The sequence below is a fragment of the Triturus cristatus genome, chromosome 7, assembly GCF_964204655.1.
Source record: "Triturus cristatus chromosome 7, aTriCri1.1, whole genome shotgun sequence".
Taxonomy (NCBI): Eukaryota; Metazoa; Chordata; class Amphibia; order Caudata; family Salamandridae; genus Triturus; species Triturus cristatus.
In genome coordinates this window covers 486,303,326-486,326,929 of record NC_140590.1, presented here as the reverse complement: position 1 = coordinate 486,326,929, position 23,604 = coordinate 486,303,326, and the positions used below count along the sequence as shown (strand labels likewise).

At 46.6% G+C, this 23,604-nt stretch overlaps 2 protein-coding genes across 2 annotated transcripts in view; one reads left to right on the top strand and one right to left on the bottom strand.

Moving 5' to 3' along the window:
- NTN1 (netrin 1) overlaps positions 1–23,604 on the top strand; it is a 610,189-nt gene that overhangs the window by 94,792 nt on the left and 491,793 nt on the right. The window lies entirely within an intron of this gene.
- The window catches only part of LOC146809962 (uncharacterized), a 483,309-nt gene continuing 476,502 nt past the window's right edge, over positions 16,798–23,604 (bottom strand). Inside the window, exon 5 of the mRNA XM_085616829.1 lies at positions 16,798–16,931. Coding sequence (XP_085472955.1) covers positions 16,864–16,931 — 68 coding nt within the window. The 3' untranslated portion in view covers positions 16,798–16,863. The remainder of the gene's footprint in view (positions 16,932–23,604) is intronic.

Here is a 23,604-nt window from a genome sequence, read left to right as displayed (position 1 = left end):
CACTACATGTCATGTGCATCAATACCGAGACGGTTCTTATTATATCATTGGCACAGTGGTATGAGTTCTGTCTACACAGAAATGTTGTAAGCCATGACCTGCACCATGAAACCTTCATAGCTGTACCACCAGCTTTCAAAGCAAATGGAAAAGTGTATTCCTTATTTAACAGATCTCACTACCAGGTACTTTACGATTCAAGAAGACTAGGGATCTTAACAAATGCTGCAACATATTTAAATTCTTTTAAGATCTGAGTGCTCATTGGGAATAGTAACTTCTGCGAGAGCAGTGGCTGTGATGTGAGCATCACACTGTGCAAACAGCGAAAGAAACATTCATGATGAAGGCCGCTACTGGAACCAACCTATGTACCATTAGGTTGGTTCATAAAAAACAGAAGTGGCTAGAGTGGCAAGCCAACCTACCTAATCAAAATTAATGAGGTAGGTTGAAGACTGCGACTCAATCTGATTGGCCATAATCACATGGAGGGTGGCATAGAAGGGTCAGCAAGCCACTATGTCTGCGACTGTTTTTTAATATAGTAAACTTTAAAAAAAAAAAAGAAAATGCAGCAGTACGTTTGAAGTTTTTAAAAAAAAAATGGTTTGAGGTTTGGCAGTGGCCCTATGGACCACTGCTTACTCCCCCCCAAAACGTTTTTAAACTTTTGATTACATTCACAAAGGACAAGGAGTCCCAATGGGGCCTTTTCCCTTTTGCGAACGCGTTACAACCCCAGATTTGGGGGTTTGTACCTTTTTTATGGTTTACAACCGTTATTTTGATGGTCCCTTCTAATTATTCCTTAACCATTTCTAAAATGGATTTAATACATTGCTAAAATCATTTTTTACAGTGGCAAACTCTGAAGCGACGTGCTTTCAACCATATAATGCTTTGTGTATCTGGCTCTGAAAGTTGTTTCCTCCTGCAGCAACAAGCCCCTCTCTCAATGCATCAATAGAGGATGTTTAAATGCCTGTTTTCGCACATTTTGGGGGGCTGCAATAGGCCTTGTGTGCAGCAATTTTAATAGCTTTTCATTTGCCACCGGAACAACTTTTTTTTTAATTAATATTTGCAAATCATGGAACAGATGGTCGAGTATATTTGGAGTGGACAAACTCATAATAGAGTGGAAAACGATGTGGCCATGAAATCACTTTTTAGGTTAAGCCTACCAGGCAGTGCAAACTGTTTGGTTACAAAAGGCATACTGTGGACTTACCAAGACCATGCAAGGAATTGTAGCCCATCCATTGCTTACCATTGGTTGGTTTTACTGTCACTGCATAGCAGTAGTAAACATGATGACTCATGGCGCTTTGGAAGTCTTTGCGCATAGTGCACCAATAGAAGCAAAGAAGTCAACATATTCTCATGGTGAAGTACACAGTGACTCGAGCCGCGCCTCCTTCCTAGGAGAAGGGGATAGGAAGGGGTCTGGATGGCAATGAGGTAGAGGACTTGATGTCAGAGTGTCTGTGAGCTGCAGAGTGCAAGCATTGTGCGTTTAGGCAGCGGCTATCCTTTCAGGAGAGAACGATTGAGGAAGAAGTCTTTGAGCTGCCTTTTGCATTTTTGAAAGGAGGGGGTAGTCCTGATATGGACTGGAATGGAGTTCCAGATTTTGGACGCATTTCCATAGAAGGATCGGGATGCGTTTTTTTGTTTGCGGGTTTTCGGAGGGATGAGGAGTAGAGTGTTGGTACTCCTGAGGCTCCTTGTCTGACCAGTCTTCTTGAGTTTGGAGGCCAGGTAGGTGAGTTTCCCTGTGTGAGGGCTTTGTGTGTGAGGCAGGCAGTTCTGAAGTTGGAACGCATTTCCACTAGGAGCCATTTTAGCTGAGTGCGGGCAAGATGTGTTCGAATTTCTTTATTCCTGTGACCATTCTTGTTGCTGCGTTAAGGGTTGATCTAAGGGGTGCTAAGTGTGATTTTGCTGTACCTGTGAGGGTTGCAGTCCCGTAGTCTAGCCTGGATAGCACCAGTGATTGAGTAGCTTGCTTGAGGTCATTAGGCGGAATGAAGGGTTTTATTTTGTTTAGTAGTTTCAGGTTGAGGAAAGCGCTCTTTGCGGTGTTCTTGATGTGTTTGACCATGTCTAATTTTGGGTCCAGGGTGATTCCCAGCGATTTTACTGAGTCAGCCAAGGTGAGATTGCCTTTGAGAGCATTAATTGCTTTTAGCCATTCTGGGACTTGGGGGTTCTCATTTTTGTTGGAAATGAGGAAGATTTCCGTTTTGTCTTGGTTGAGTTTCAGGTGATTTAGTGAAAGCCAGTGTTGTATTTCCGTGTCGTTGAGTCTCTGAATGTCATCAACGGAGGAGTTTTAAAGATAGATCTGGGTGTCGTCAGCATAGAGGTGGAAGGGGATATGGGAATTTTGGAGTATGGTGGTGAGGGGTTCCATGTAGATGTTGAAAAGTTGTGGGGAGAGAACTGATCCTTGGGGGACACCTCTGCTGACGGGGTGTAGGTCTGACGAGAAGTTTTTGATTTTGATTCTTTGGGTGCGGTTCTGAAGAAAGGAGGCGAACCAGAGTAAGACCACCTTTTCGGCTCCCCACCTTTCTTGGAGTACTTTAATGAGTAGTTTGTGGTCCACGGTGTCGAAGGCTGCCGATAGGTCTAGGTGTATGAGTAGGCAGCATTGGTCTGTATCGAGAGACTTGTGTATTTCATCTATGACATTAAGGATCGCTGTCTCTGTGCTGCAACCTTTTCTGAAACCTGATAGGTGGGGGTCCAGAAGGTTGATGCTGTCCATGTGTTGAAAGAGAACTCATCTTTCCTGGGTTTTAGCAAGTAGAGGGAGATTGGAGATGGGTCTGTAGTTGTTCAAATCATTGGTGTCGAGGCCTGTTTTTTTTAGTAGTGGCGTGACTTGGCCAACTTTGAGGCAGTCAGGTATGACTCCGGTACTCAAGGAGCTGTTTATGATTTTGGTCCAGAGTGGTGCTAGGGATAGTTTGAGCTTTTTGGCCAGTTGGGCAGGTATAGGATTAAAAGGCGTGAGATGCGGGTTCAGAGGTGGCGATCAGTTGACTATCTCTGTTTCAGAGATGGGGGTTGAAGGATTTCCAGTGGTTGTGGGGGTGCTTGGGTGTGGTATCTTCAGACCCTGGGGCCGTGCTCCTGAAGGGGAGGGCTAGCGTTGACGTCCAGAGAGAGCTCAATCTTGGTGATTTTGTCGTTGAAGAAATTGGTGAAGTCCTCACACAGGACTTTAGAGACCTGTGTTGAGGATGAAGGTGGCTTGGAAGTTTGTTGCCTGATGAGGGTGAAGAGTTCCCTGGGCTTGTTTTTGTTGCGTTATTGAGAGCATTGCAAAAGAACAATAGTTACTTACCTGTAATCTGTGGTTCTCCAGTATTGGTGTCTTTCATAGATTCACATGCCTGAATCATTCCCCGTCGTCGGAGTGGGAGTCCCACGGTACATAAAAAAGCAATAATTATGCATATAATAACCAAAAACCCTTGGTAACTCAAAAACCAGGAAGTAAAGAAGCCTAAGCTACAAGAAAAAACCTTCCACACTTATGACTATCCAAGTTATTATGTACAGTCCAAACTGCAGCCAATCAGGCGACAGCACCTACCAGAATGTTCTCCTCAGAGGCTTAGGCTCTCAGATTTTCTTGCACGGGAGTGAAACCAAAGTATAACAGCCTAAATAGCCTCTGAGGGGAGGTGGGCGGGTTGCATGTGAATCTATGAAAGACACCAATACTGGAGAACCACAGATTACAGGTAAATAACTATTGTTCTTCTCCGGTATTGAGGGTGTCTTTCATAGACTCACATGCCTGAATCAGAGTAGATAGCAGTATAGATCATAATGCTCATAAGACGCTCCTTATGTACCATAGTAAATACACATCACCAAAATGTATAATCATATATAAAAACATCTGCGCTGAACATATGCAGAACAATTTCAAGATATAGAAAAACAGTATGGAATAAGCGTCTTATAGAAGAGAGCATAGTGGAGGAGGGAGAACAGAGGCTCACCTTATTTGAAAAGATTGCGAAGAACAGCTTGCCCCATTGACGCATCTGCATCGCTTGAGACTTCCAAACAGTAGTGCTTGGTAAAAGTGTGTCTGTTGGTCCAGGTTGCCGCTCTACAGATCTGATGAAGAGGCACACCGACAAAAAGAGCGGTAGATGAAGAAATTGCTCTTGTAGAGTGCGCTCTTGGGGTTGCAACGGTCTTCCCGCTTGTTCATGGCATAAGCAAATTGCAGCAGAAATCCAACGAGCTATGGTTGGTTTGGAGACAGGATGTCCTTGGGGCAGTCTACCATATGCTACAAACAATTGGTCTGATTTACGTATCGTTGCTGTCCGTTGTAAGTAGAACTTGAGACATCTTCTGATGTCAAGGGAATGCAAGGCCCTTTCCGCAGCTGTGAGCGGATTTGGGAAAAAAGTCATTAGAATTATAGGTTCATTAAGATGAAAGTCCACAGGAACTCTTGGCATGAAGCTGGGATTAGTGCGTAGCACTACAGATTTCGATGTAAATTGCAGGAAAGATGGATTAATAGTGAACGCTTGGAGGTCACTGACTCTTCTTGTTGATGTCAGAGCCAATAGCAAAGAAACTTTCCAAGAAAGGAACTTTAAGTCCACTTTATGAATAGGTTCGAAGGGGTGCCGCATAAGTTGCGTAAGCACAACATTAAGGTGCCAGGATGGAGGTGGACGTCGAATAGGGGGAAACATCCGCAACAACCCCTTGAAGAATTGCTGAATAACTCTATTTGAATACAGACAATTTGAACCATCCTGCCGAAACCTTGAAATTGCCGCCAAGAAAACTTTCAAAGTAGAATGGGAGAGGCCCGATCTCGCCAAATGAAGAAAGAACGGTAAAAGTTGTTCTGGTTTTGCATGAATAGGGTGGATATTTACAGATTGACACCACATGCAAAACCTCTTCCATTTTAGTTTGTAAGTTTTAATAGTAGCAGGTGCTCGAGCATTAGCTAAAACTTCCTGACAGTCCGCAGGAATATTTAGATGTGCGAATTCAAGATGTTGAGGACCCATGCCGCTAATCTCAACAAAGCTGGGTCTGGGTGACAGATCCGTCCGTTCTGGATGGACAGAAGGTTCGGTATTGGCCGAAACTGAATGGGTTCGCACTCCGAGAGGAGAAGTTCGGTGAACCAGTATTGGCGAGGCCACCCCTGAGCAATGAGGATCATGCGGCAAGGTTGTTTCTTGATCTTGCGGAGAACTCGTGGAACCAACGGAATCGGTGGAAAGGCATAGGCATATATCTGCGACCAGTTCATCAAAAACACATTTCCGCATGAGTTTTTGTGGGGAACCCAACTTGCAAAGGATAGGCATTTGTGGTTCTGGCTGGCCGCGAACAGGTCTAAATCTGGGCGCCCCCACTCTCGAAAAACTCTGTTTAGAGTTGGTTGATGTAGCTCCCACTCGTGGTTGGATGTTATGGACCTGCTGAGGGAATCCGCTAGAACATTGGCGACCCCTGGAACATGAATGGCTGAAAGGCTGATCTTGTGACAAATCGCCCAGTCCCAAATCTCTTGAGCTTGTTGAGATAGTAGGGCTGACTTTGTCCCTCCCTGTTTGTTCAAGTAATGCATACTTGTAGTATTGTCCATTCAAATTAGTACTGATGTTCCTCGGATGATGGTTCGAAATGACTTCAGAGCCAAGAAAATGGCTCGTAACTCCAGAAGGTTGATATGCCACTTCCTTTGCTGGAAAGTCCATCTGCCGTTGACTGTCATTCCTTGAAGGTGCGCCCCTCATCCCTCGAGGGAAGCATCTGTGGTTATTGTGAAATCCGGCATGTCGACCAGAAATGCACATCCTTCCCTTATGTTCTTTATTTGGCTCCACCAATGAAAGGCTTCTCGCATCCGAGGAGTGATGCAAACGATGTCCTCGAAAGACCCCGAAATCTGGAGCCATTGAAGGTTGAGTTCCTCTTGCAATGGCCTCATTCTGTAACGGCAGTTGGGTATCAGAGGGATGCAAGAAGAAATCATCCCTAGGAAGGACTTGTACAAACGGACTGAAATGCACTCTTTTGACAGCAACAAGCGAGCGAGATTGCAGATCTTGAATTGTCTTTCTTTTGAGACTAAAGCCTGAGCCAGCCGAGTGTCCAGTGTGGCTCCCAGAAAAGTCTTTCTCTGTGATGGGGTCAGATGAGACTTTTCGAAATATATGGAGAGACCCAGAGATTGGAATAGTAATAGACACTTCTGAACATGTGCGTTTGCGGTTTGAAAAGAATTCGCCTTGATAAGGCAGTCGTCCAAGTAAGGGAAAATTTGAATGCCCTGTAGACGAAGGTGTGCGGTCACTGGTGCTAGAACCTTTGTAAATACACGGGGTGCTGAACGTAGTCCAAACTAAAGGACTCTGAATTGAAAGTCTCCGCCAGCCACTCTGAACCGTAGAAATTTTCTGTGTCTGGGTAGGATTGGTACGTGAAAATAAGCGTCTTGGAGGTCGAGGGTGGCCATGTGATTTCCCGCCGAAAGCAATTGGAGGATTTCTTGAAGTGTTAACATTCAGAAGGATAACTTTTCCAGGTATTTGTTGAGGGCGGGAAGGTCGAGAATGGGACGCCATTCCCCCAACTTTTTCAGAACCAGGAAAAATCTTGAATAAAGTCCTGTTCCTCTTTGTAAACGAGGGACCTTTTCGATTGCTCCTTTTCGAATCATTAGATTTATTTGGGAAAAAAGTTCCTTGAGATGAGCAGGAGATGGTCCTTTGGGAGGAGAGTTTGGGGGAATCTTTATGAACTCCAGAGCATGGCGTCTGGCCACTATATACAAAACCCACTTGTCTGTTGTAATTGTGGACCAGTTCGAGTAGAAGTGGGATATTCTTCCTCCAATTTTTGACTGGGGTAACGGCAGAGATGGTGGCAGTTGGCGGATCTCATTGTTTTTTATTTGAATCCCGTCCACGATAGGATGGCTTCTTTCTTGATTGCGAGTAGGAGTTACCTCGCTGACCGTATGATTGCTGTCTGTAGGGCTGAAACCTCTGATTACAGTAAGAGGTTTGATAAGATCGTTGCTGATTGTAACCTCCCCTATTGGAGAAGGATCCACGTCCTTTGGCACCACGAAAGGACGACTTAAGAAATTGCAGGCTACCAAGAGACCTCGCTGTCTCTGTGTCTTTTTTAATAGCCTGAAGGGCCTCATCAACATGTTGGCCGAATAGTGACTCCCCATCAAACAGCAGATCAATAATCTTGGTTTGGACCTCTTGGCGACAAGATGTTGATTTCAGCCAACCTTGTCTCCTCAGTAATGCTGCACCCGCTAACTGCCTAAATCCTGTGGATGCAACATCCACGGCTGCGTTAATGATTTCTGCAGAGGTACACTCTCCTTCCTGTAAAATCTTCAAGGCCTCGGACTTGGAAGGTTCTGGCAGCATGTTAATGTAGGGGGAGATGTCGGACCACATTTGCCTATCGTATCTCCCTAATATGGCTAGGGAATTTGCAGCACAGACAGTCGTCGCAGCCATAGTGGAAACCTTTTTTCCAATTGAATCCAACCGTCTGCCATCTCTGTCTAGAGGAGCTGTTATAGGCGAAGAGGGGTTCCTGGACCGTCTCTGCGCCGCTTGTGCGATGACAGAATCAGCTTTCGGCTGGCCGATGAGGTATGCAGGTGAATCACTCGGCGCTTTATATTTTTTGTCTAACCGAGGCAAGACTGCAGGAAGAGAATTTGGTGCTGCCATGATCTTCAACCCTTCCTTCCAAATGAAATCTATGATAGGAATTGTCCTGACCTACTTCCGTGGTTGGTCTTTAAAATCATAAAGAAAGCAATCATCTTTCTTTGTCTCCATAGATATGAGAAACCTCTTTGTTGCCCTCTCCATAAGGAGATGAAAGCCTCCGATATCCACAGGAGGAGAGTCCACGGGAGCTGGAGCTGACGATGATGGGGTTCGAATTTGGTATTCGTCCCACTCTGAAAGAACAGACTGATCATCCACCTCTCCCTCTTCCCTGTCATCATCTGTTGTATTGGCATCATAGGAATGTCGAGATGGCACTGGAGAAGGTGGTCTAGGAGATCGTAAAGGAGTTACAGGAACCCTTGGCATGGGCGTGGATGGAAGAGACTCCGCCGATTCAGATGGAGGAAAACGACGGTAATAGTCCTGCAACATATATTGCAAATTATTAATCAAGTTCACAGGCATTTGTGTTGTGGGAACTGTGACAGGAGCTGGAGCTTGAGGCTCCGGACAAGGTTCTTCCTCCTGGTCGTCATCTTGGTATTTTATAAACAATTCCGACAGACTCCTAGCAGTGTGAAATCTATCATCCTCTCCTGATTCCTCTTCTTCTTCTTCCTCCTCAGAATCTAATAATTGCTCAGGCAACTTTAATGGGGAAAGTGCTTCCAATGAAGAGCCACGACGTTGCAGTAAAGAAGCCGCCGTTGTAGGCAGGGCGGAGGAAGCAGTAGCTGATGTTGCAGACCAAACTTGTAAAGCCGTGCAGGAAGACAGAAGAGGCATCGACGAGTGTGCCGTAGACGAGATCGTCGTCGATGGAGCTGGCGTCAGAAAAGTGAGTTTCAACGAGGCAGCTGTTTTCGTCGACGAGGCAGTCTTCGTCGACGCGAGGTTCGCCGTCGACGAGGAGGTCGACGACGACGAGGCAATTTTCGTCGACGACGAGTCAGTCTTCGTCGACGAGGCAGCCATCGACGACGAGGTAGGCTCCGACGACGAGGTGGCCGTCGACGAGGAAGTCTTCGTCGACAAGGTGGCCGTCGACGCAGCAGTCGTCGACGAGATCTTCTTAACCCTTACCGTCGACGGAGCGCTGACGAGAGATGAAATCTCCTTGGTCGACGAGATGGGTCGAACAGCAACGGAGACCAGCGTCGACAGAGAAGAAGCCGATGCCATGATCATCTTGGGTCTCGGCGACGAGAAGGTAAACGTCGACGTAGAAGTAGCATCGACGAAGGAAATCTTTTTGATGCCAGGGACTTTCCAGAATTTCTCGGGGGCGTAGCAGGCTTAGATTTTGAAGGTGGAGAAGCCTTTTTTGAAGCGGAAGTAGAAGGCAAGCTAGAGCCCTTAGCAGGCTGGACTTTTCTCAACACCTTAGCCCCAGGAAATGATAAGTCTTCCACAGCCATCCTCTTTCTAGAGGACATAGATGAACCAGAGGCCTATACTTTCCACCTCAGATAAAGGGTTATCCTTGTCCTTGATCTTCTGTAGCCACAGAAGTAGGCGCCCTTCTCTATCTCTGAGGGTCTTCTGAGGGAAGGTCCTGCAGATCTTACAATCCCTCAACTCATGATCCGGATAGAGGCAGTAAATGCACTTCTTGTGGGGGTCTTCTGAAAATAGCCGGAGCTTCCCACAAGATTCACAATGCCTAAAGAGAGACCTTTTACAAGATGACATCTTGAAGATAAGCAAGAAATCAGAAAAAACTGTGAAGTACTGAGCAGAGCTCAGGGAGACTCCCTTCACACGACGTGCGGTAGAAAATCTGAGAGCCTGAGCCTCTGAGGAGAACATTCTGGTGGGTGCTGTCGCCTGATTGGCTGCAGTTTGGACTGTACATAATGACTTGGATAGTCATAAGTGTGGAGGGTTTTTTCTTGTAGCTTAGGCTACTTTACTTCCTGGTTTTGTGTTACCAAGGTTTTTTGGTTATTATATGCATAATTATTGCTTTTTTATGTACCGTGGGACTCCCACTCCGACGACGGGAAATGATTCAGGCATGTGAATCTATGAAAGACACCCTAAATACTGGAGAAGGAGGTTTTTTTCGCACATGATGTGGTTTTTGTACTTCCCGCGTACAGATCTGAGTTGGTTGAGGAGGAATGTGGACAGATTGTTCCGCCAGCGTCTTTCTGTGGCTCTAAGTTGTCTTCTTTCGGTGTTTAATTCTGTGTTGAACCAGGATCCAGAGGGAGTGTTTCTGGCTCTTTTTTGTTTTAAGGGGGCTATCAGGTCCAGGATGGAGGTCATAGTGGTGTTGTAGTGAAAGGTGAGATCTGTTCTGGAGAGATCATCTGAGGAGATAGGGAGGAGAGAGCTTATCCTGTCCTCCAGGATGTCAGGGGGAATCAGAGTTAGGTTTCTGGCCCAGTGTGGGGGATCCTGTTTGGGGGGGGGAAGGCATAGGATTATTTGATTGATGCGGAATAGGATGATGTGGTGGTCAGACCAGTCGACAGGCAGGGTGTGGTCGATCGTGACTGTCAGGTTGGGCAGTGATGACATCCAGGATTGCTCCTTTGTTGTGGGTTTCCTCTGAGCAATGTTGGGTGAGGGGAATGGATATGCGAGTTGTTTTCCTCATTCCAGTATAGGTTGAGGCCACCTAGAATTAGATTGCTGGAGTCCCAGAGTGTGCAGTGAGTTATCAGGTCGGACAGGTGCTCTCCGAATGAGGTGGTGTTGCCTGGCGGATGGTAGAGGAGATGGCAGAATAGTGTTCTGTTATCACTCGACTTGATGTTAGTGGTTAGACATTCAAAAGTGTTGTACTTGAAGGCTTCCGTTTCCGTTATGGGGATGATGTTCTTGTGTATGATTGCTATACCCCCTCCGCGTTGATCTTTTCTGTCTTTGTTGATGATTGTAAGCCTGGGGGCACAAGCATGTCTATGATTGGGGAGGACAGCTCGTTTAGCCATGTTTCGGTGAGGAACATGATGTCTATGTCATGGGTAAGGATGGTTTCAGCCAGCTCTCTGGCGTGTATGGCGGGTGATCTGCAGTTAATGAGCATGCAGTTGGTGGCGCTCCCTCCGTTTATGAGTTTGTTCGTTAGGCGGGCCCTGGGAATATTTGTGAGGCAGGCGGGGGGTCTTGAAGATCTAGGTGGGGAGCGATCTCTTCTAAACCAAGTGATGACCTGGATCTGTGACTTTGCAGTGACAGTGGATGTGTCCTACGAGGAGGCAAGATCCAACGCTTCGCTTGGGGACATTGCAGCTCTTGTTATTTTGGGTCTCTGTGTCGGGTTCCGGAGTGGGGTTGTGTGCCAACAGGACCATAGAGCCTTGGGAGGCCTATGACGTTTAGTGCTGGTAGTAGTGGGAGTCGGGTGAGGGCGTTGGCGTTGCCTAGGCCATCGGGCTGAGGAGAGGTTCCTTAGGGTTTCTCTGAGGCCTCGTATTACTGTTTTTAGCTGGTTTTCCAGCAGAGCGAGATGCAGTGTCATCTCCCCAGTGGGAGGGATGGGGTGTTCTGGGGAGGTCGTCTCAAGAGGTCGAGAGCTTGTTGTTGATGTAGTGGCTTTTGGTCTTCGTGCCAATGTTGTCTCTGTAGGTAGCCATGGGCGGGGGGTGTGGGAATTTATGTCATGATTCCAGCGACCTCCTCTTGTGTGTGGGTAGCGAGAGGGAGCTTGGTGTCATTGATTGCGGGATTGAGGTGCTGGTTGTTTGTTGAGGAAGGTAGTGTGAGGAGTGGGGGGGTAGGTGTCGGTCATCGGTGGGTTGGTGAGCCTCACTTGTAGCGTACCTCCGGTTTGTGTTGGAAAGGGGGTATTTCGAGCGCACGATCGGTGCAGGGAGGTTGGAGTAGAGGTTGCGGTCTAGGAGGGTGAGGTTGGCATTGTAGGTGTTGGGTGTGGGATTAGGTTGTGATAGTTTCCAGCGAGTCGGTCTGTCGTAGGGTAGGGAGTTCAAATGCATCTAGGTTGTCGTTGTTGGCTTGGATCAGGACTGTGCAGTTGGAGTATATGGTCACAGAGGTGTTGCCGCTACGCCTGGGGTGGTTGGGGATTGTGGTCGTCAGTTTACAGCTTTATGGGGTGTTAGTTGTTTTGGTTATGGGGAGATGTGATCCCAGAATGGAGTTCCAATTTTCCGGTCTTACCGTATGGAAAATGAGATCCATTTTCAGTTGACCTTTAGAGGAGCAGTGGTAAATTTCCGCAAATAGTGTTTCTGGGTGTTGTCTAATTAGACGTTGTTTGAAGTTTTTTTTCCCTTTTAGAGATAGGTTGAGGGGAAAATGATTCAGAAGGAGTTCAGGCCATGAGGTTTTAGGCAGTTATGTGTAGCGGGGTTGGGGGGTGTTGAAGTGGCGGATAACATATTGGTCAGGGAAGGGGGGGAGAGTAGCTTCTCAGAGCTCTATTTGTACTGTTTGGCTTATGCCAAGCATAACTATTTTCTTGCTGGCAGTGTGTTCAGCAATTAGTGTCTATAGCCTGGGTTAACTGGATTCAGGTTAGGTCGAAGTGTTGACCCTCGGCGGACTCCCAAGACTGAAGGTGTAGGAGATGGGGAGGTGGTTAGGATGGGGTGTCGGGGCTTGATCTTATTTAGGTGGCTTGAGTCTAGCTGTATGTGGATCCTTCCGAGGTTTCAGCTGGTTGTGGGAGAAGGAGGCGGGGCTATGGGGGATCTTGGGGATTATTACTACTCGTCTGTGGCTGGGGGACAGTTGGAGAGGGTCGTTTTCTAATCGGGCTGGAGGTGTTTTGTGGCTGGGGCTGACATCTTAGGGAGGGCGATGGTTGTTGGACCCAGGTGTTCGTGGAGGATAGTTTGGGGGGTCTGGGGAGTCAGTTCTGTCTGCTGTTTCAGCGGGTGGGACAGTGATAGTTGGCGTCCAAAGGCCGTCTAACGGACAGGCATCTGGTTTGTACGGTTCGTAACTCACAGGTGCTTGCTTTCTATTGGCTTATTTAAAAAAATGGACTGTTCTACGAGTCATCAAGCTGCCGCCAAGAGGTGGCGATCTGGCACAAATCCTGAATAAAGAAGAGCTGAAACTTATTATTCTACTTGATACTATCCGCAATGGTCTAAACAGGAATGAGGACTGGCTTTCTCTAATTTAGACGCTTCCGAAAACTTTGTTCCAAATCCTTGTTTTCAGAGTTTTCTATGACTGTTTCCCTGCCTGTACAAAATGTGGAAGATTGATATTGTTTTTACTTAACCTCGTATGGTTTTTACTTATTCTCTTTCTGTTCCTTCCATTCACTTGAATCACACAACACTGACCCAACATGTCCGCCGTCTATTCACTTCGGTTAATCACATCCCAGCGCAGCCGGCACTTTCTATCACATGACCTAGGCTTGGCTGTCACGTGGTTCCTGTGGCTTTCTTATACCAACAAGCCGAGGCAGGCACTACCAACTGGCGATCGTGCAATTCCCCCTTGACACTGGTAAGTGCTCTAGCTGGTTAGGTTTGTTGTCCTCGACCCTGTTACTTTCACTCCTAATTCCCACGCTACGTCTTTCCACAGGCGGACCTTGGATTCTCAGGCCGTTATGTTGGGTAGTTGGTCGTGCTATTAATTCCCACAACAAGCTGGAGCCCACAATTGGTGAGTCCCTCCCCTCCCCTCCTTCCGCCCCTCCCGCATTGGGGAGCCCCGGTTAATACCTTTTCCCGTTCTTAGTTTTCAGCTTAACAGCCATGGTTTAATTCTGGCCGATTGATCCGCGTAACCACTGGAACTGTGTGTACTTGCTCTAGAGGCGATTCGTCTCCCGAAATGGGTTAGTTTCGTGCCTTCTTTTGCTTTTTAGTCACGACGTTACCGGCTCACCGTAGTCCTCACGTCCGATTGACTGTTCGGTTAAACTCGATCATGCACTAGCTCACCGAACAACGAATTCTTCGCATGGCTTACCACACGCCCCATTAAGGACCCTTGCTAGTCCTTCGCGCGCACTTTTGCAACTTACAGTCTGAATGCGCTGTCTCGCAATTTTCATTCAGGTTAATTCACCAGTTAAATCCACATGTACAACTTCCTTCGCGCCAATAACCAACCACTTGTTGTGTTCCTCACGTATGGCATGCCGTGCATGGTAACTGGCACCATTGATTCTTCTTAGTGATAATATTTTTTCCTTCTCCCTTTCTTCCTTTTCCATTCTCACAGGAATTGTAAAATCAGGCCTTTTATTCCTTCTAGTCCTGATGATGATCTATGTAATTTTTGAATAGATCGAAACGTCGTCGACCCCATGTACAAACATGCATTTTAAACGCATTTGTTAAAAACTGTGCATGACTTTGTACCTTAAAGAAAGCTTGCCTTGTATCTCGAATTGGCAAAAAGCTTCATTCTTCAGCCTGATGTATGTTTCTTATGTTTCTTTTGTTTGACTGTCTGTACCTTTTTGTTCAGTTGTTAAGGATACAGGACTGTGTCCCACTCTTCAATCTATTATATGTCAGAAAATAATTCTATTGATTATTAAAACTTCAATGCCCGGCTGGGCATTGTACGAGCAATATAGAGCCGATTCTGGTCTATATTTATTGCATGTTGTATTGTTTTTGAAGGACCTTTTGTTTTTTAAATAAGTACGTACCCTGGGTCCTTCCTACCTTACGGTTTTCCCCTTGTCAAGCACTAATATATGCTTTCTATTGGCTGGCATTATTTGTTTTAGGCTCTCAAGCTTGAGTTCATACCTCCCATGACGCATACTCTGTTTACTGTATTCTTCCACGAACTCGCTTTCTGTAAACAAGCCTTTAAATCTTGCTCTTATTTTGTCACATTTGCGTGCATTCAAAGACAGAGGTCAAATGTTAGGCTCTGTCTTTCGAGGGAGTTTGGTGTTTACTTTTCTTTCTCTGACTTCAAAGTGAGAGAACTTGTGTGACAATCTTGCTGTGAAAGGAAAGGCTTTTTTCTAACTCACAACAAAATGTAAATGTCTGTAAAGGAACTCTTCTGCCTACATGTTGGAAAATCACAGAATTAGGAAAGTACAAATGAAGCAAAAATGTTGTTCAAATTCTGAAGTGTGCTGGAATCAAATAGTTGAATACGACCGAAACACATCAATACACATTTCCACACATTATCAATTATGCGCTATAGAACTGCATGTCTTTACAAATGTAATGATAATTTTAATTTAAAATGTGTTGTCTGTGATGGCTGTGCCCTACTACACCATGCACACTCCAAACTACGCCACTCCACTCTGCACCACCCCACTCTACAACACGCTACTTCACTCTCTGCCCCTCCAGTCTGCACCACCCCATGCTGACACTCCAAGTCACTCCATTTTACGCCCCTCAACTCAAAGACACTCTACAGCACTTCACTTTACTGTACGCCACTGCACTCTACTCTATGCCACGCCACTCCATTCTACGGCACACCACTCTAAGCCCTGCCACTCTGCACCCCACCACCCTACACCACTCCATTCCAATCTATCCCAATCCACTAAACTCCTACCCCACTCTACTCCAATTTACCCCAATGTACCTGCTCCAATATAACCCAATCTGCCTCGCTTTACTCCAATCTACCCCACTCCACTACCATCTACCCATCTTCACTCTAATCTACCCCTCTCCACTTCAATCTACGCCATTCCGCTCCTTTCCATTCTACCCCACTCCAATCTAGCCTACTCCACTCCACTCTACCTCACTCCACTCCACTGCAATCTACCCCACTCCACTTAATCTACCCCACTCACTCATTCAACTCTAATCTACTCCACTCCAATCTATCCAATGCACACCACTCCAATCTACCCCAATCCATCCCACTCCACCCCAATCTACCCCTTGCCACTCCAATCTACCACAAACTACCCCACTCCAATCTACTTTAGTCTACTCAACTACGCTCCAATCTACCCTACTCCACCCCAATCTACCCCAATCCACCCCAAACCACACCCTTCTATTCTGCCTCATTGCAATCTACCCCAGTCCACTCTAATCTACCCCACTCAACTCCAGTCTACCCAACTCCATTCCAACCTACCCAACTCCACTCCAATATATCCCACTCCAATATACCCTATTACAATCTACCCCAGTGTACCCCACTACACTCCATCCACCCTTCTCCACTCCACTCTACTGCAATCGACCCCACTCCAATCCACACATTCTACCCCACCCCACTCCAACCCACCACACTCCATTCCACTCCACACTAATCTACCCCACCTCACCACACCACTTCATTGCAATATAGCCCACTCCACTGTACTCCACTCCACTCTACCCCAATCTACCCCACTCCCATCTACCCATTCTATCCCACCCCAATCCACCCAGCTCCACTCCACTGCAATCTATGCCACTCCACTCCAGTCCAATCACCGCCACTCTATTCCACCCCACTCCAATCTGTACACCCCAGTCCTATCGACTCCAGTCGGCCCGACTCTACCCCTCTCCAAACTACCTAATCTACCTCACTCCAATCTACCCCACTCCATCCCAATCCCCCCCACTCCACCCAATCTACCCCACTCTACCCTAATCTACCCCACTCCATTTCAATCTACCCCACTTCACTCCAATCTACCCACTCCACTCTACCCTAATCCACCCCACCACACTCTACACTAATCTACCCTCGCCACTCCAATCTACCCCACTCCAATCTATTCCACTCATTCCAAACTTACCCCACTCCACTCTAATTTATCCCACTCCACTTCGATCAACCCACTCTACCCCACTCCAATCTACACCAATCTACCCCACTCCAATCTACACGCTCTACCCCAATCCATGCCACTCCACCCCAATTTACTCCAATCTACCCCACTCCACTTCAGTCTACCCCACTCCAATCCAATCTACCCCACCCCAATCTATTTTTATTTATTTATTTATTGAAAGAGTGCTGTACAGCGGAAACTCGACCTGAAGGCACTTCACATAGTTGGCAGAGAAACAGTTACCCGAGTTACAAATGGGTAAGTACAATAAAATTAAATCAATATCTTAAGCACACGCAAGATAATATATATTTAATGTAAATAGTAAAAGCACAATGATTCTCTTGTTCTTTTTCTTTATTTTCATAACATCATATGCCCAGGCAACACGTGTTCCGTCGTAAGGGGAGTTCCCCACAACTTCTTCAGGGCTAAAAAAAAAAAAAAAAAACAACTTTGTCGTATAGTACAGATAGAAGACAAACATTAGACAACCCATATCTTGGTAATGCATGTTTCCAAGTGTAAAATCAAATAAAATGTGGTGTGCAATAGGCGGAAACCCATGCTAAAAACATTAACCATCTTCTAATTAGCATCATGTCTTATGCTTCTGCTCACTAACAATCCTCTAGATGTATATGCATGATAGTCTTATGCAATGTGAGTAACTGATCTTAGTATCAGGGACGTGGTGCAATTCTGAAAATAATTTAAATGCAGTCCATCTATCCAATCTGCAAAGATGTGCACAACAATTAAACCAAACTAGTGCAACACTGAGCCCTCTTAAATATCAAACACATACCTGTTTAATTTCAAGAGTAAATTCTCAAATCCAACCTGTAGTTGAAAGATACACGTCAAAATTTGAGTGCTTTACCGATCATTAATAAGCGTGCAGATAATAAGATCCCATTATGTAGGTACTTCTCAGACCTCCAAGCCGGTTCTAATTCCGTCCCAGCCGTTCAATGTGAAGCGAACACTGAACCATGGCTGAGAGACGGCGGACTGTGAAGCATACTCGCTTACAGGTAGGTTTGGGACTTAAACTGGTGGTTCTGATGGAGGACAGTTAATGCTTTATACGTGAGGAGATAACAATGCCTCTTACACATTTTAGGTTTAATATGATGTGGATACATTGCACTGAGAATATATGGATTTAAAGAATTGACCATTGAACTAACAGGATATAGTGAATGAGCGAAATCAAACTGGTGAGAATTTTTCATTAATAGGAATGGGTAGTTGTTGGCGGGAGAAGAGTTGGCTCCATGGGATCAGATGGACTGATTGTATTATGGTATGAGTTTATTAATGCATAGATATCGGACATTGGAGAGGATACACAGGCACCCATGCAGATATTGAACCGCATACCAGTGACTGAGTCGGCTGCAGTCGGTGGGTGACTGATCGGGTGGTACAGGTCGTGGGGGTGGTTACAGGGTCCTTCTCATCTTCCCTGTTTTGGCGATGCCAGCGCTTGAGGGAGGTGATGGAAGGGCAATCCATTGGTCAACAGACATCGGGGAAGCCCCCCTCAGACCCACAACATTCGGTTGACACTGGGGGCAGTCGTGTCATCCGGACCCGGCACACAGGCAGTCCAAATAAGAACACACTGCAGTCCCTTGGGTGGACCAGGGTTGGTCGAGCATGCAGGGGGACAGCATTGGGCCTACCTCTTGATCTTCCTCAAGTTTCGTTTTCCTACTGCGCCTCTTGTCCCTTCCCTTTTCTCATTTTCGCTCCATTTTTTTTTCATTGTTCTGCTGATACGGGCGTGTGGAGGGGCTAGATACCCTCCCCATTTGGTCTCTCACTGTTCCACTGCCACTGGGTCATCATGGGTGGTTTACAGCACATGGGGCTGGTCTAGCACTGAGGGCTGAAAAAGGCTGGTAGCAGAGAGTGGCGGCAGCGGAAACAACATGCCCACCTCGCTCTCTCCATCCCCTCCAGCAAGCTGCAGATGCGCAGAGTAGGAGGTGAGGGAGCATCAGTGAGCCACTGCAGCCAGTTGATGATCACACCTCAGGCTGCCATTCCACCGAGAGCCAATGGGCTGCTCTGGGGTTGCAGGGTGGCTGACATCAGGCACCCAGAGGGAAAAGCTCCCGGGCTTCTCCATCGCTTTCTTTGATGCACTGTGCTTTTTCCTTTGTCCTGTCTTCTGTTTGGGTCTTCACTGTGCTGCTGCATCACCCTGGATGTTGCCCTTGACTCTGTTTGCAGCTGTTGTCAGCTGTGCAGGATCACAGAATTGCTGCCTTTCGGTTCAAGAGGGTGGTGGCTCAATGCTGGAGCTTTTCTACTGCGGAGATTTATGTCGAGCGGCTATCCCTAGCCCAGGGAGCTCCTGTACTCAACCCCACTCAACCCCAATCCACGCCACTCCACCGCAATCCACTCCAATCTGCCCACTCCAATCTAACCCAATATACCCCACTCCACCCCAATCTAATCCCCTACACACCACTCCACTCCAATCTACACCAATCTACTCAACTCCACTCCAATCTATTCTACTCCACCCCAATCCATGCCACTCCACCCCAATCTACTGCAATCTACCCCACTCCACTGCAATATACCCCACTCTACTCCAATCTACCCCAATTTACTGCATGCGAAAGCAAAAGACACACAATTGATGGACGGAACGCAGAACAAATCAAAGCATTCACCCCCAGTCAAGAGATCTGGGTTAAATCCATCATTCTTTTGCTCACCATGCCACTCCAGTTTAGACCTGGCCATATGCAAATCAGTCTTGACCCTGTGCCTCATGGGAACAGTCCAGCCCGAACTGCCAAGCCAGGTCCTCCCTGGACCGGAAACAAGCATCCTAGGACCGGTTTTGGGATTTCACCCCTCTTCAGCCAGGATAGCTTGATTCCAGTGGCACAGTGAGCCCAGGACCCACATCTGGGCATACCAGGTGCACTTAGGGCGAGAAAGCAAAAGACACACAATTGATGGACGGAATGCAGAACAAATCAAAGCATTCACCCCCAGTCAAGAGATCTGGGTTAAATCCATCATTCTTTTGCTCACCATGCCACCCCAGTTTAGACCTGGCCATATGCAAGTTCGGGCTGGACTGTTCCCATTGGGCACGGGGTCAAGACTGATTTGCATTTGGCTGGGTCCAAACTGGAATGGCATGGTGAACAAAAAAATCAATGGATTTAGGCCCAGATCTCTGTACTGCGGTGAATGTATGACATTGTTCTGCATTCTGTCCATCAATAGTTCTTTTTGCATTTGTCACCCCGAGTGGAACGGGTATGCTCAGACGTGAGTCCTGTGCTCTCCATGCCACTGGAATCAAGCTATCCTGGCTGAAGAGGGGTGAAAGCCCGAAACCGGTCCTAGGATGCTTGTTTCCAGTCCAGAGAGGACCTGACCTGGCAGTTCGGGCTAGACTGTTCCCATTGGGAGCAGGGTCAAGACTGATTTGCATATGGCTGGGTCCAAACTGGATTGGCATGGTGAACAAAAAAACGATGGATTTAGGCCCAGATCTCTCTAATAGGGTGAATGTATGACATTGTTCGGCATTCTGTCCATCAATAGTTCTTTTTGCAATTTACTGCATGCCATTCCACTCTACCCCACTTCACTTCACCCCAATGTGCCCCATTCCACTCCAATCTACCCCTTTACACTCAATCTACTCCATTTTACCCCACTCCAATCTACCCCAGTCCCCCATTCCAATCTACCCCACTCAACTCCAATCTACCCCATTCAACTCTAAACTACCCCAATCTATCCCACTCCAACCCATTCCTGTCCAATATAACCCAATCTACCCCACTCCACTCCAATCTACCCCTCCCTACTAACTTTTAGCCATGCTGAACAGCAGCCACACTGGTGTGCAGTATGACTAAAACACATCGCCAAAGCCAATAGCTCTTGCATAGTCGAAACCTATCGGATTTGCCAATGCTTGTTTTATTTTGTTTAAGCATTTCATGATAGTCCATATGTTTTCCACCTTTCTCTCCCATATACTTGTCTGCCCCCTCCATGTTGCTCTCACTCATCCAAGAGCGTCTCCCCTTTCATGCATTTGTGTTGCTCTCTCTGTTGGTTACTTCTCACCCCATGCTCTTCATTGCTCGCTTTCACCCATGTACTCCTCCATGTGTTGATTCTCCCCCACCCATCCTGTTGCTTCGCCCCAATCTACTTCCAACCCACTCCTGCTTCCACAAACCACCCATTCATTTATTTATTTTTAGAGCACTTTCACAATAGATTTTATAAGATCGCTCATGTGCTACTTTTTTTATTTACTAATCAATCTCGGATCAGTAAGTTAAAAAAATGTGGTCTTCAGAAGGTGCTGTATGCTTGTTGAACACATGCACGTGCCTACAGAATGATGTGGCAGCTACATCATGGCGTATTTATTTATTTATTTATCGATTTTGCCATGCTGCTATACATCATGGCTAATAAAGAATTGACAGAGCCAATACCTCTAATAGACAAGACTTATTGGCTTTGCCGGTGCTTGTTTCCTGGGGCACTGTGCATGAGGTAGAGTGGTAGACCATGACTGCTCAGCCATGTCACCCAATCTGCCTCACTCCACTCCACCCCACTCTGCTCAGCCATGTCACATGATGGAGTGGGAGGGGTGAAGGATGCCCAACGCTCCATCTCACACCTAGTAACCATCATCCTGGTCGGTAGGAAGCACGTGCTGTCTCAGCTATGACCAAGGCCATGGTGATATTGTGGCTTCTGCTTTTTTCACATAGTTATGGATTTGTCGCATTTGCCCCATCATCTGAAATCTTTGCCCAGACAGTATTACCCTGGGTAAAAAACACAATGAAACTAATAAAGTAAAACTTTTTTGATGCATTCTGCCGGAGAATTTGCCTTTTCTTTGCGCATAATTTAGTCAACCTTGCCACAAAATGTAATGCTCCCCTGTCGCATAATTCCAGAGGCCCTGGCTAGGATACTGGTGGCAGTGCCCTGCAAATTCCTGGATCTGGGCCTAGGTTCGACAAACCTCTGCCACCCAGTGATACTGGGACAGGTGTGCATTTGTGCACTTGGAATGTGCAGCGAATGTAGGCTGTTAAAGAGCTAGTCTGTCCTATAGCCGCCCCCCGCCCCTCCGCCCCCTTCCATACACCTGGCCGCCGGCTCTCTGCCCCTCTCCCCTCATACAACAAATACTTACCACGGATGTCCAGTGTTAAAACAATAAACACCGCCTGAAGGCTCGAAGAAACAGGCCGGCTTTCAAGAATACGCTCTTCTGTGCCGCCGCAGGAATGACTCGCTGCTCGGCATTTTATCCAGGCGGACGGCGAGCCATTTAAAATATCAAAAACAAAATGTGGGTGGATGAGGAAAATGTGGGGGTCTGGCTGATCAGCTTAAGCCTTACGGGAACGTAAAGAACCAGCCTTCCCCCCTGAGCAACCCCCTTTCCCTCGACACACAGAGCCACTCGAGTGAGGGGGGCTCCCAGCTGCGGTGGGAAAACAGGGTAAAACACCCAGCAGAGGATGTTATCTGGGAGGTGTGGCGTGAGGTGTCGAAAATGTCACATTTCCTTTCACCGGAGCGAGCGGCTCACTCGGGTCACTTTCATCCTCGGGACAGCAAATGGGCTTTTAATGGCACCAGCATGTGCTGAAGTGGAGCTCTGCCCTTATCTCCGATCAGCCCCCAGAGGGCCCTTGAAGCCGACTCTGAGCACGCAGAGCCGCAGATTACAGAGCTCCTCTCGCGCGCTGTCCAAACAGCCGCGACACTGGAGCCCCGGGGGCTTTAACGCTCATTAATGCCCGGCGTGTTTATAGTGGCGGTGATTAACACAGCAACAGTGGCACGTCTGCACGGGAGCCACAATAAACCGCTTCCTCGAGTCCCAGCAAAGCAACCACCAACGTTTACGGCTGACCAAAACTGCAGCTGTCTGATTAAAAAGGGGCATTACATATTATGTTGGTAAAGCCAATACAAACCACGAAAACTTTCTCTGCAAAACGTTTCAAGTGGCCCGTTTTGTTTTTAGAGATATGCGAAAAGACATCGCTGCGAGGCCAAATACTTAGTAAAGCATCTGCAATATTATTACATCTACACATTGATAGTTTGTGTTTTTTGAGATTTCTTATTGAGGCTATATTTACTTTGTTAAATATGTCCGCAATTTCGTTGCGTCACTGGCTCTGAAGTAGCAGAAAGGAACAAAAGTAGGCGCTACATGAATACATATTGAATAAATGAAACATATATGCACGTAATTTGAAGCAGTCTCACTTTATTTGTTCCGAGCAACAGCGATTTATTTTTCTTCTTTTAAATATTGATGCCGGAATGTTTATGCCTAGTTCAAGCAGTTGTTTGTAAGTTAAGAAAACGCAAACTACAATAAAGTAAAAAAAAAAAACTCAGATCGTTTCTCGCCCTCGGCTGTTTGGATTAAAAATCAATAACTTCACATTGGGATTGTGACAAGCTCAGCACATATTCTGCCTGCAACTTTATTGAATACATCCTAGCATTATAACATTGAAACCCTACCTGGGAGAAAGATTTGACATTAAAGAAAGTTCACAAAATCACTTTTAAAAATTAAACTGATACCTCAACCTTTTTTCTTGAGTCCGCGCATCGGCAAAAAGCTTATCCGCTGAAAAGGAAACTAAAAGACATTTGATCTAATTTCCGGTGGAAAGCGATAAAATTAGATCATACACACAAAGAAAATCAGAAAATAGTAAACTTTAATAGGGTACAAAAATATACGCCAAGTCTGCAGAACAGAAGATGACTTTCCCCAAAAAATAAAGATGATTCCATCTGTACCGCCCTCTCCCGTCCCTCTTCGTCACCCCTCTGCTTCTGTGTTCACATACATAAGTGATATAAGATTCCATCTCTACCGCCCTCTCCCGTCCCTCTTCGTCACCCCTCTGCTTCTGTGTTCACATACATAAGTGATATAAGATTCCATCTCTACCGCCCTCTCCCGTCCCTCTTCGTCACCCCTCTGCTTCTGTGTTCACATACATAAGTGATATAAGATTCCATCTGTACAGCCCTCTCCCG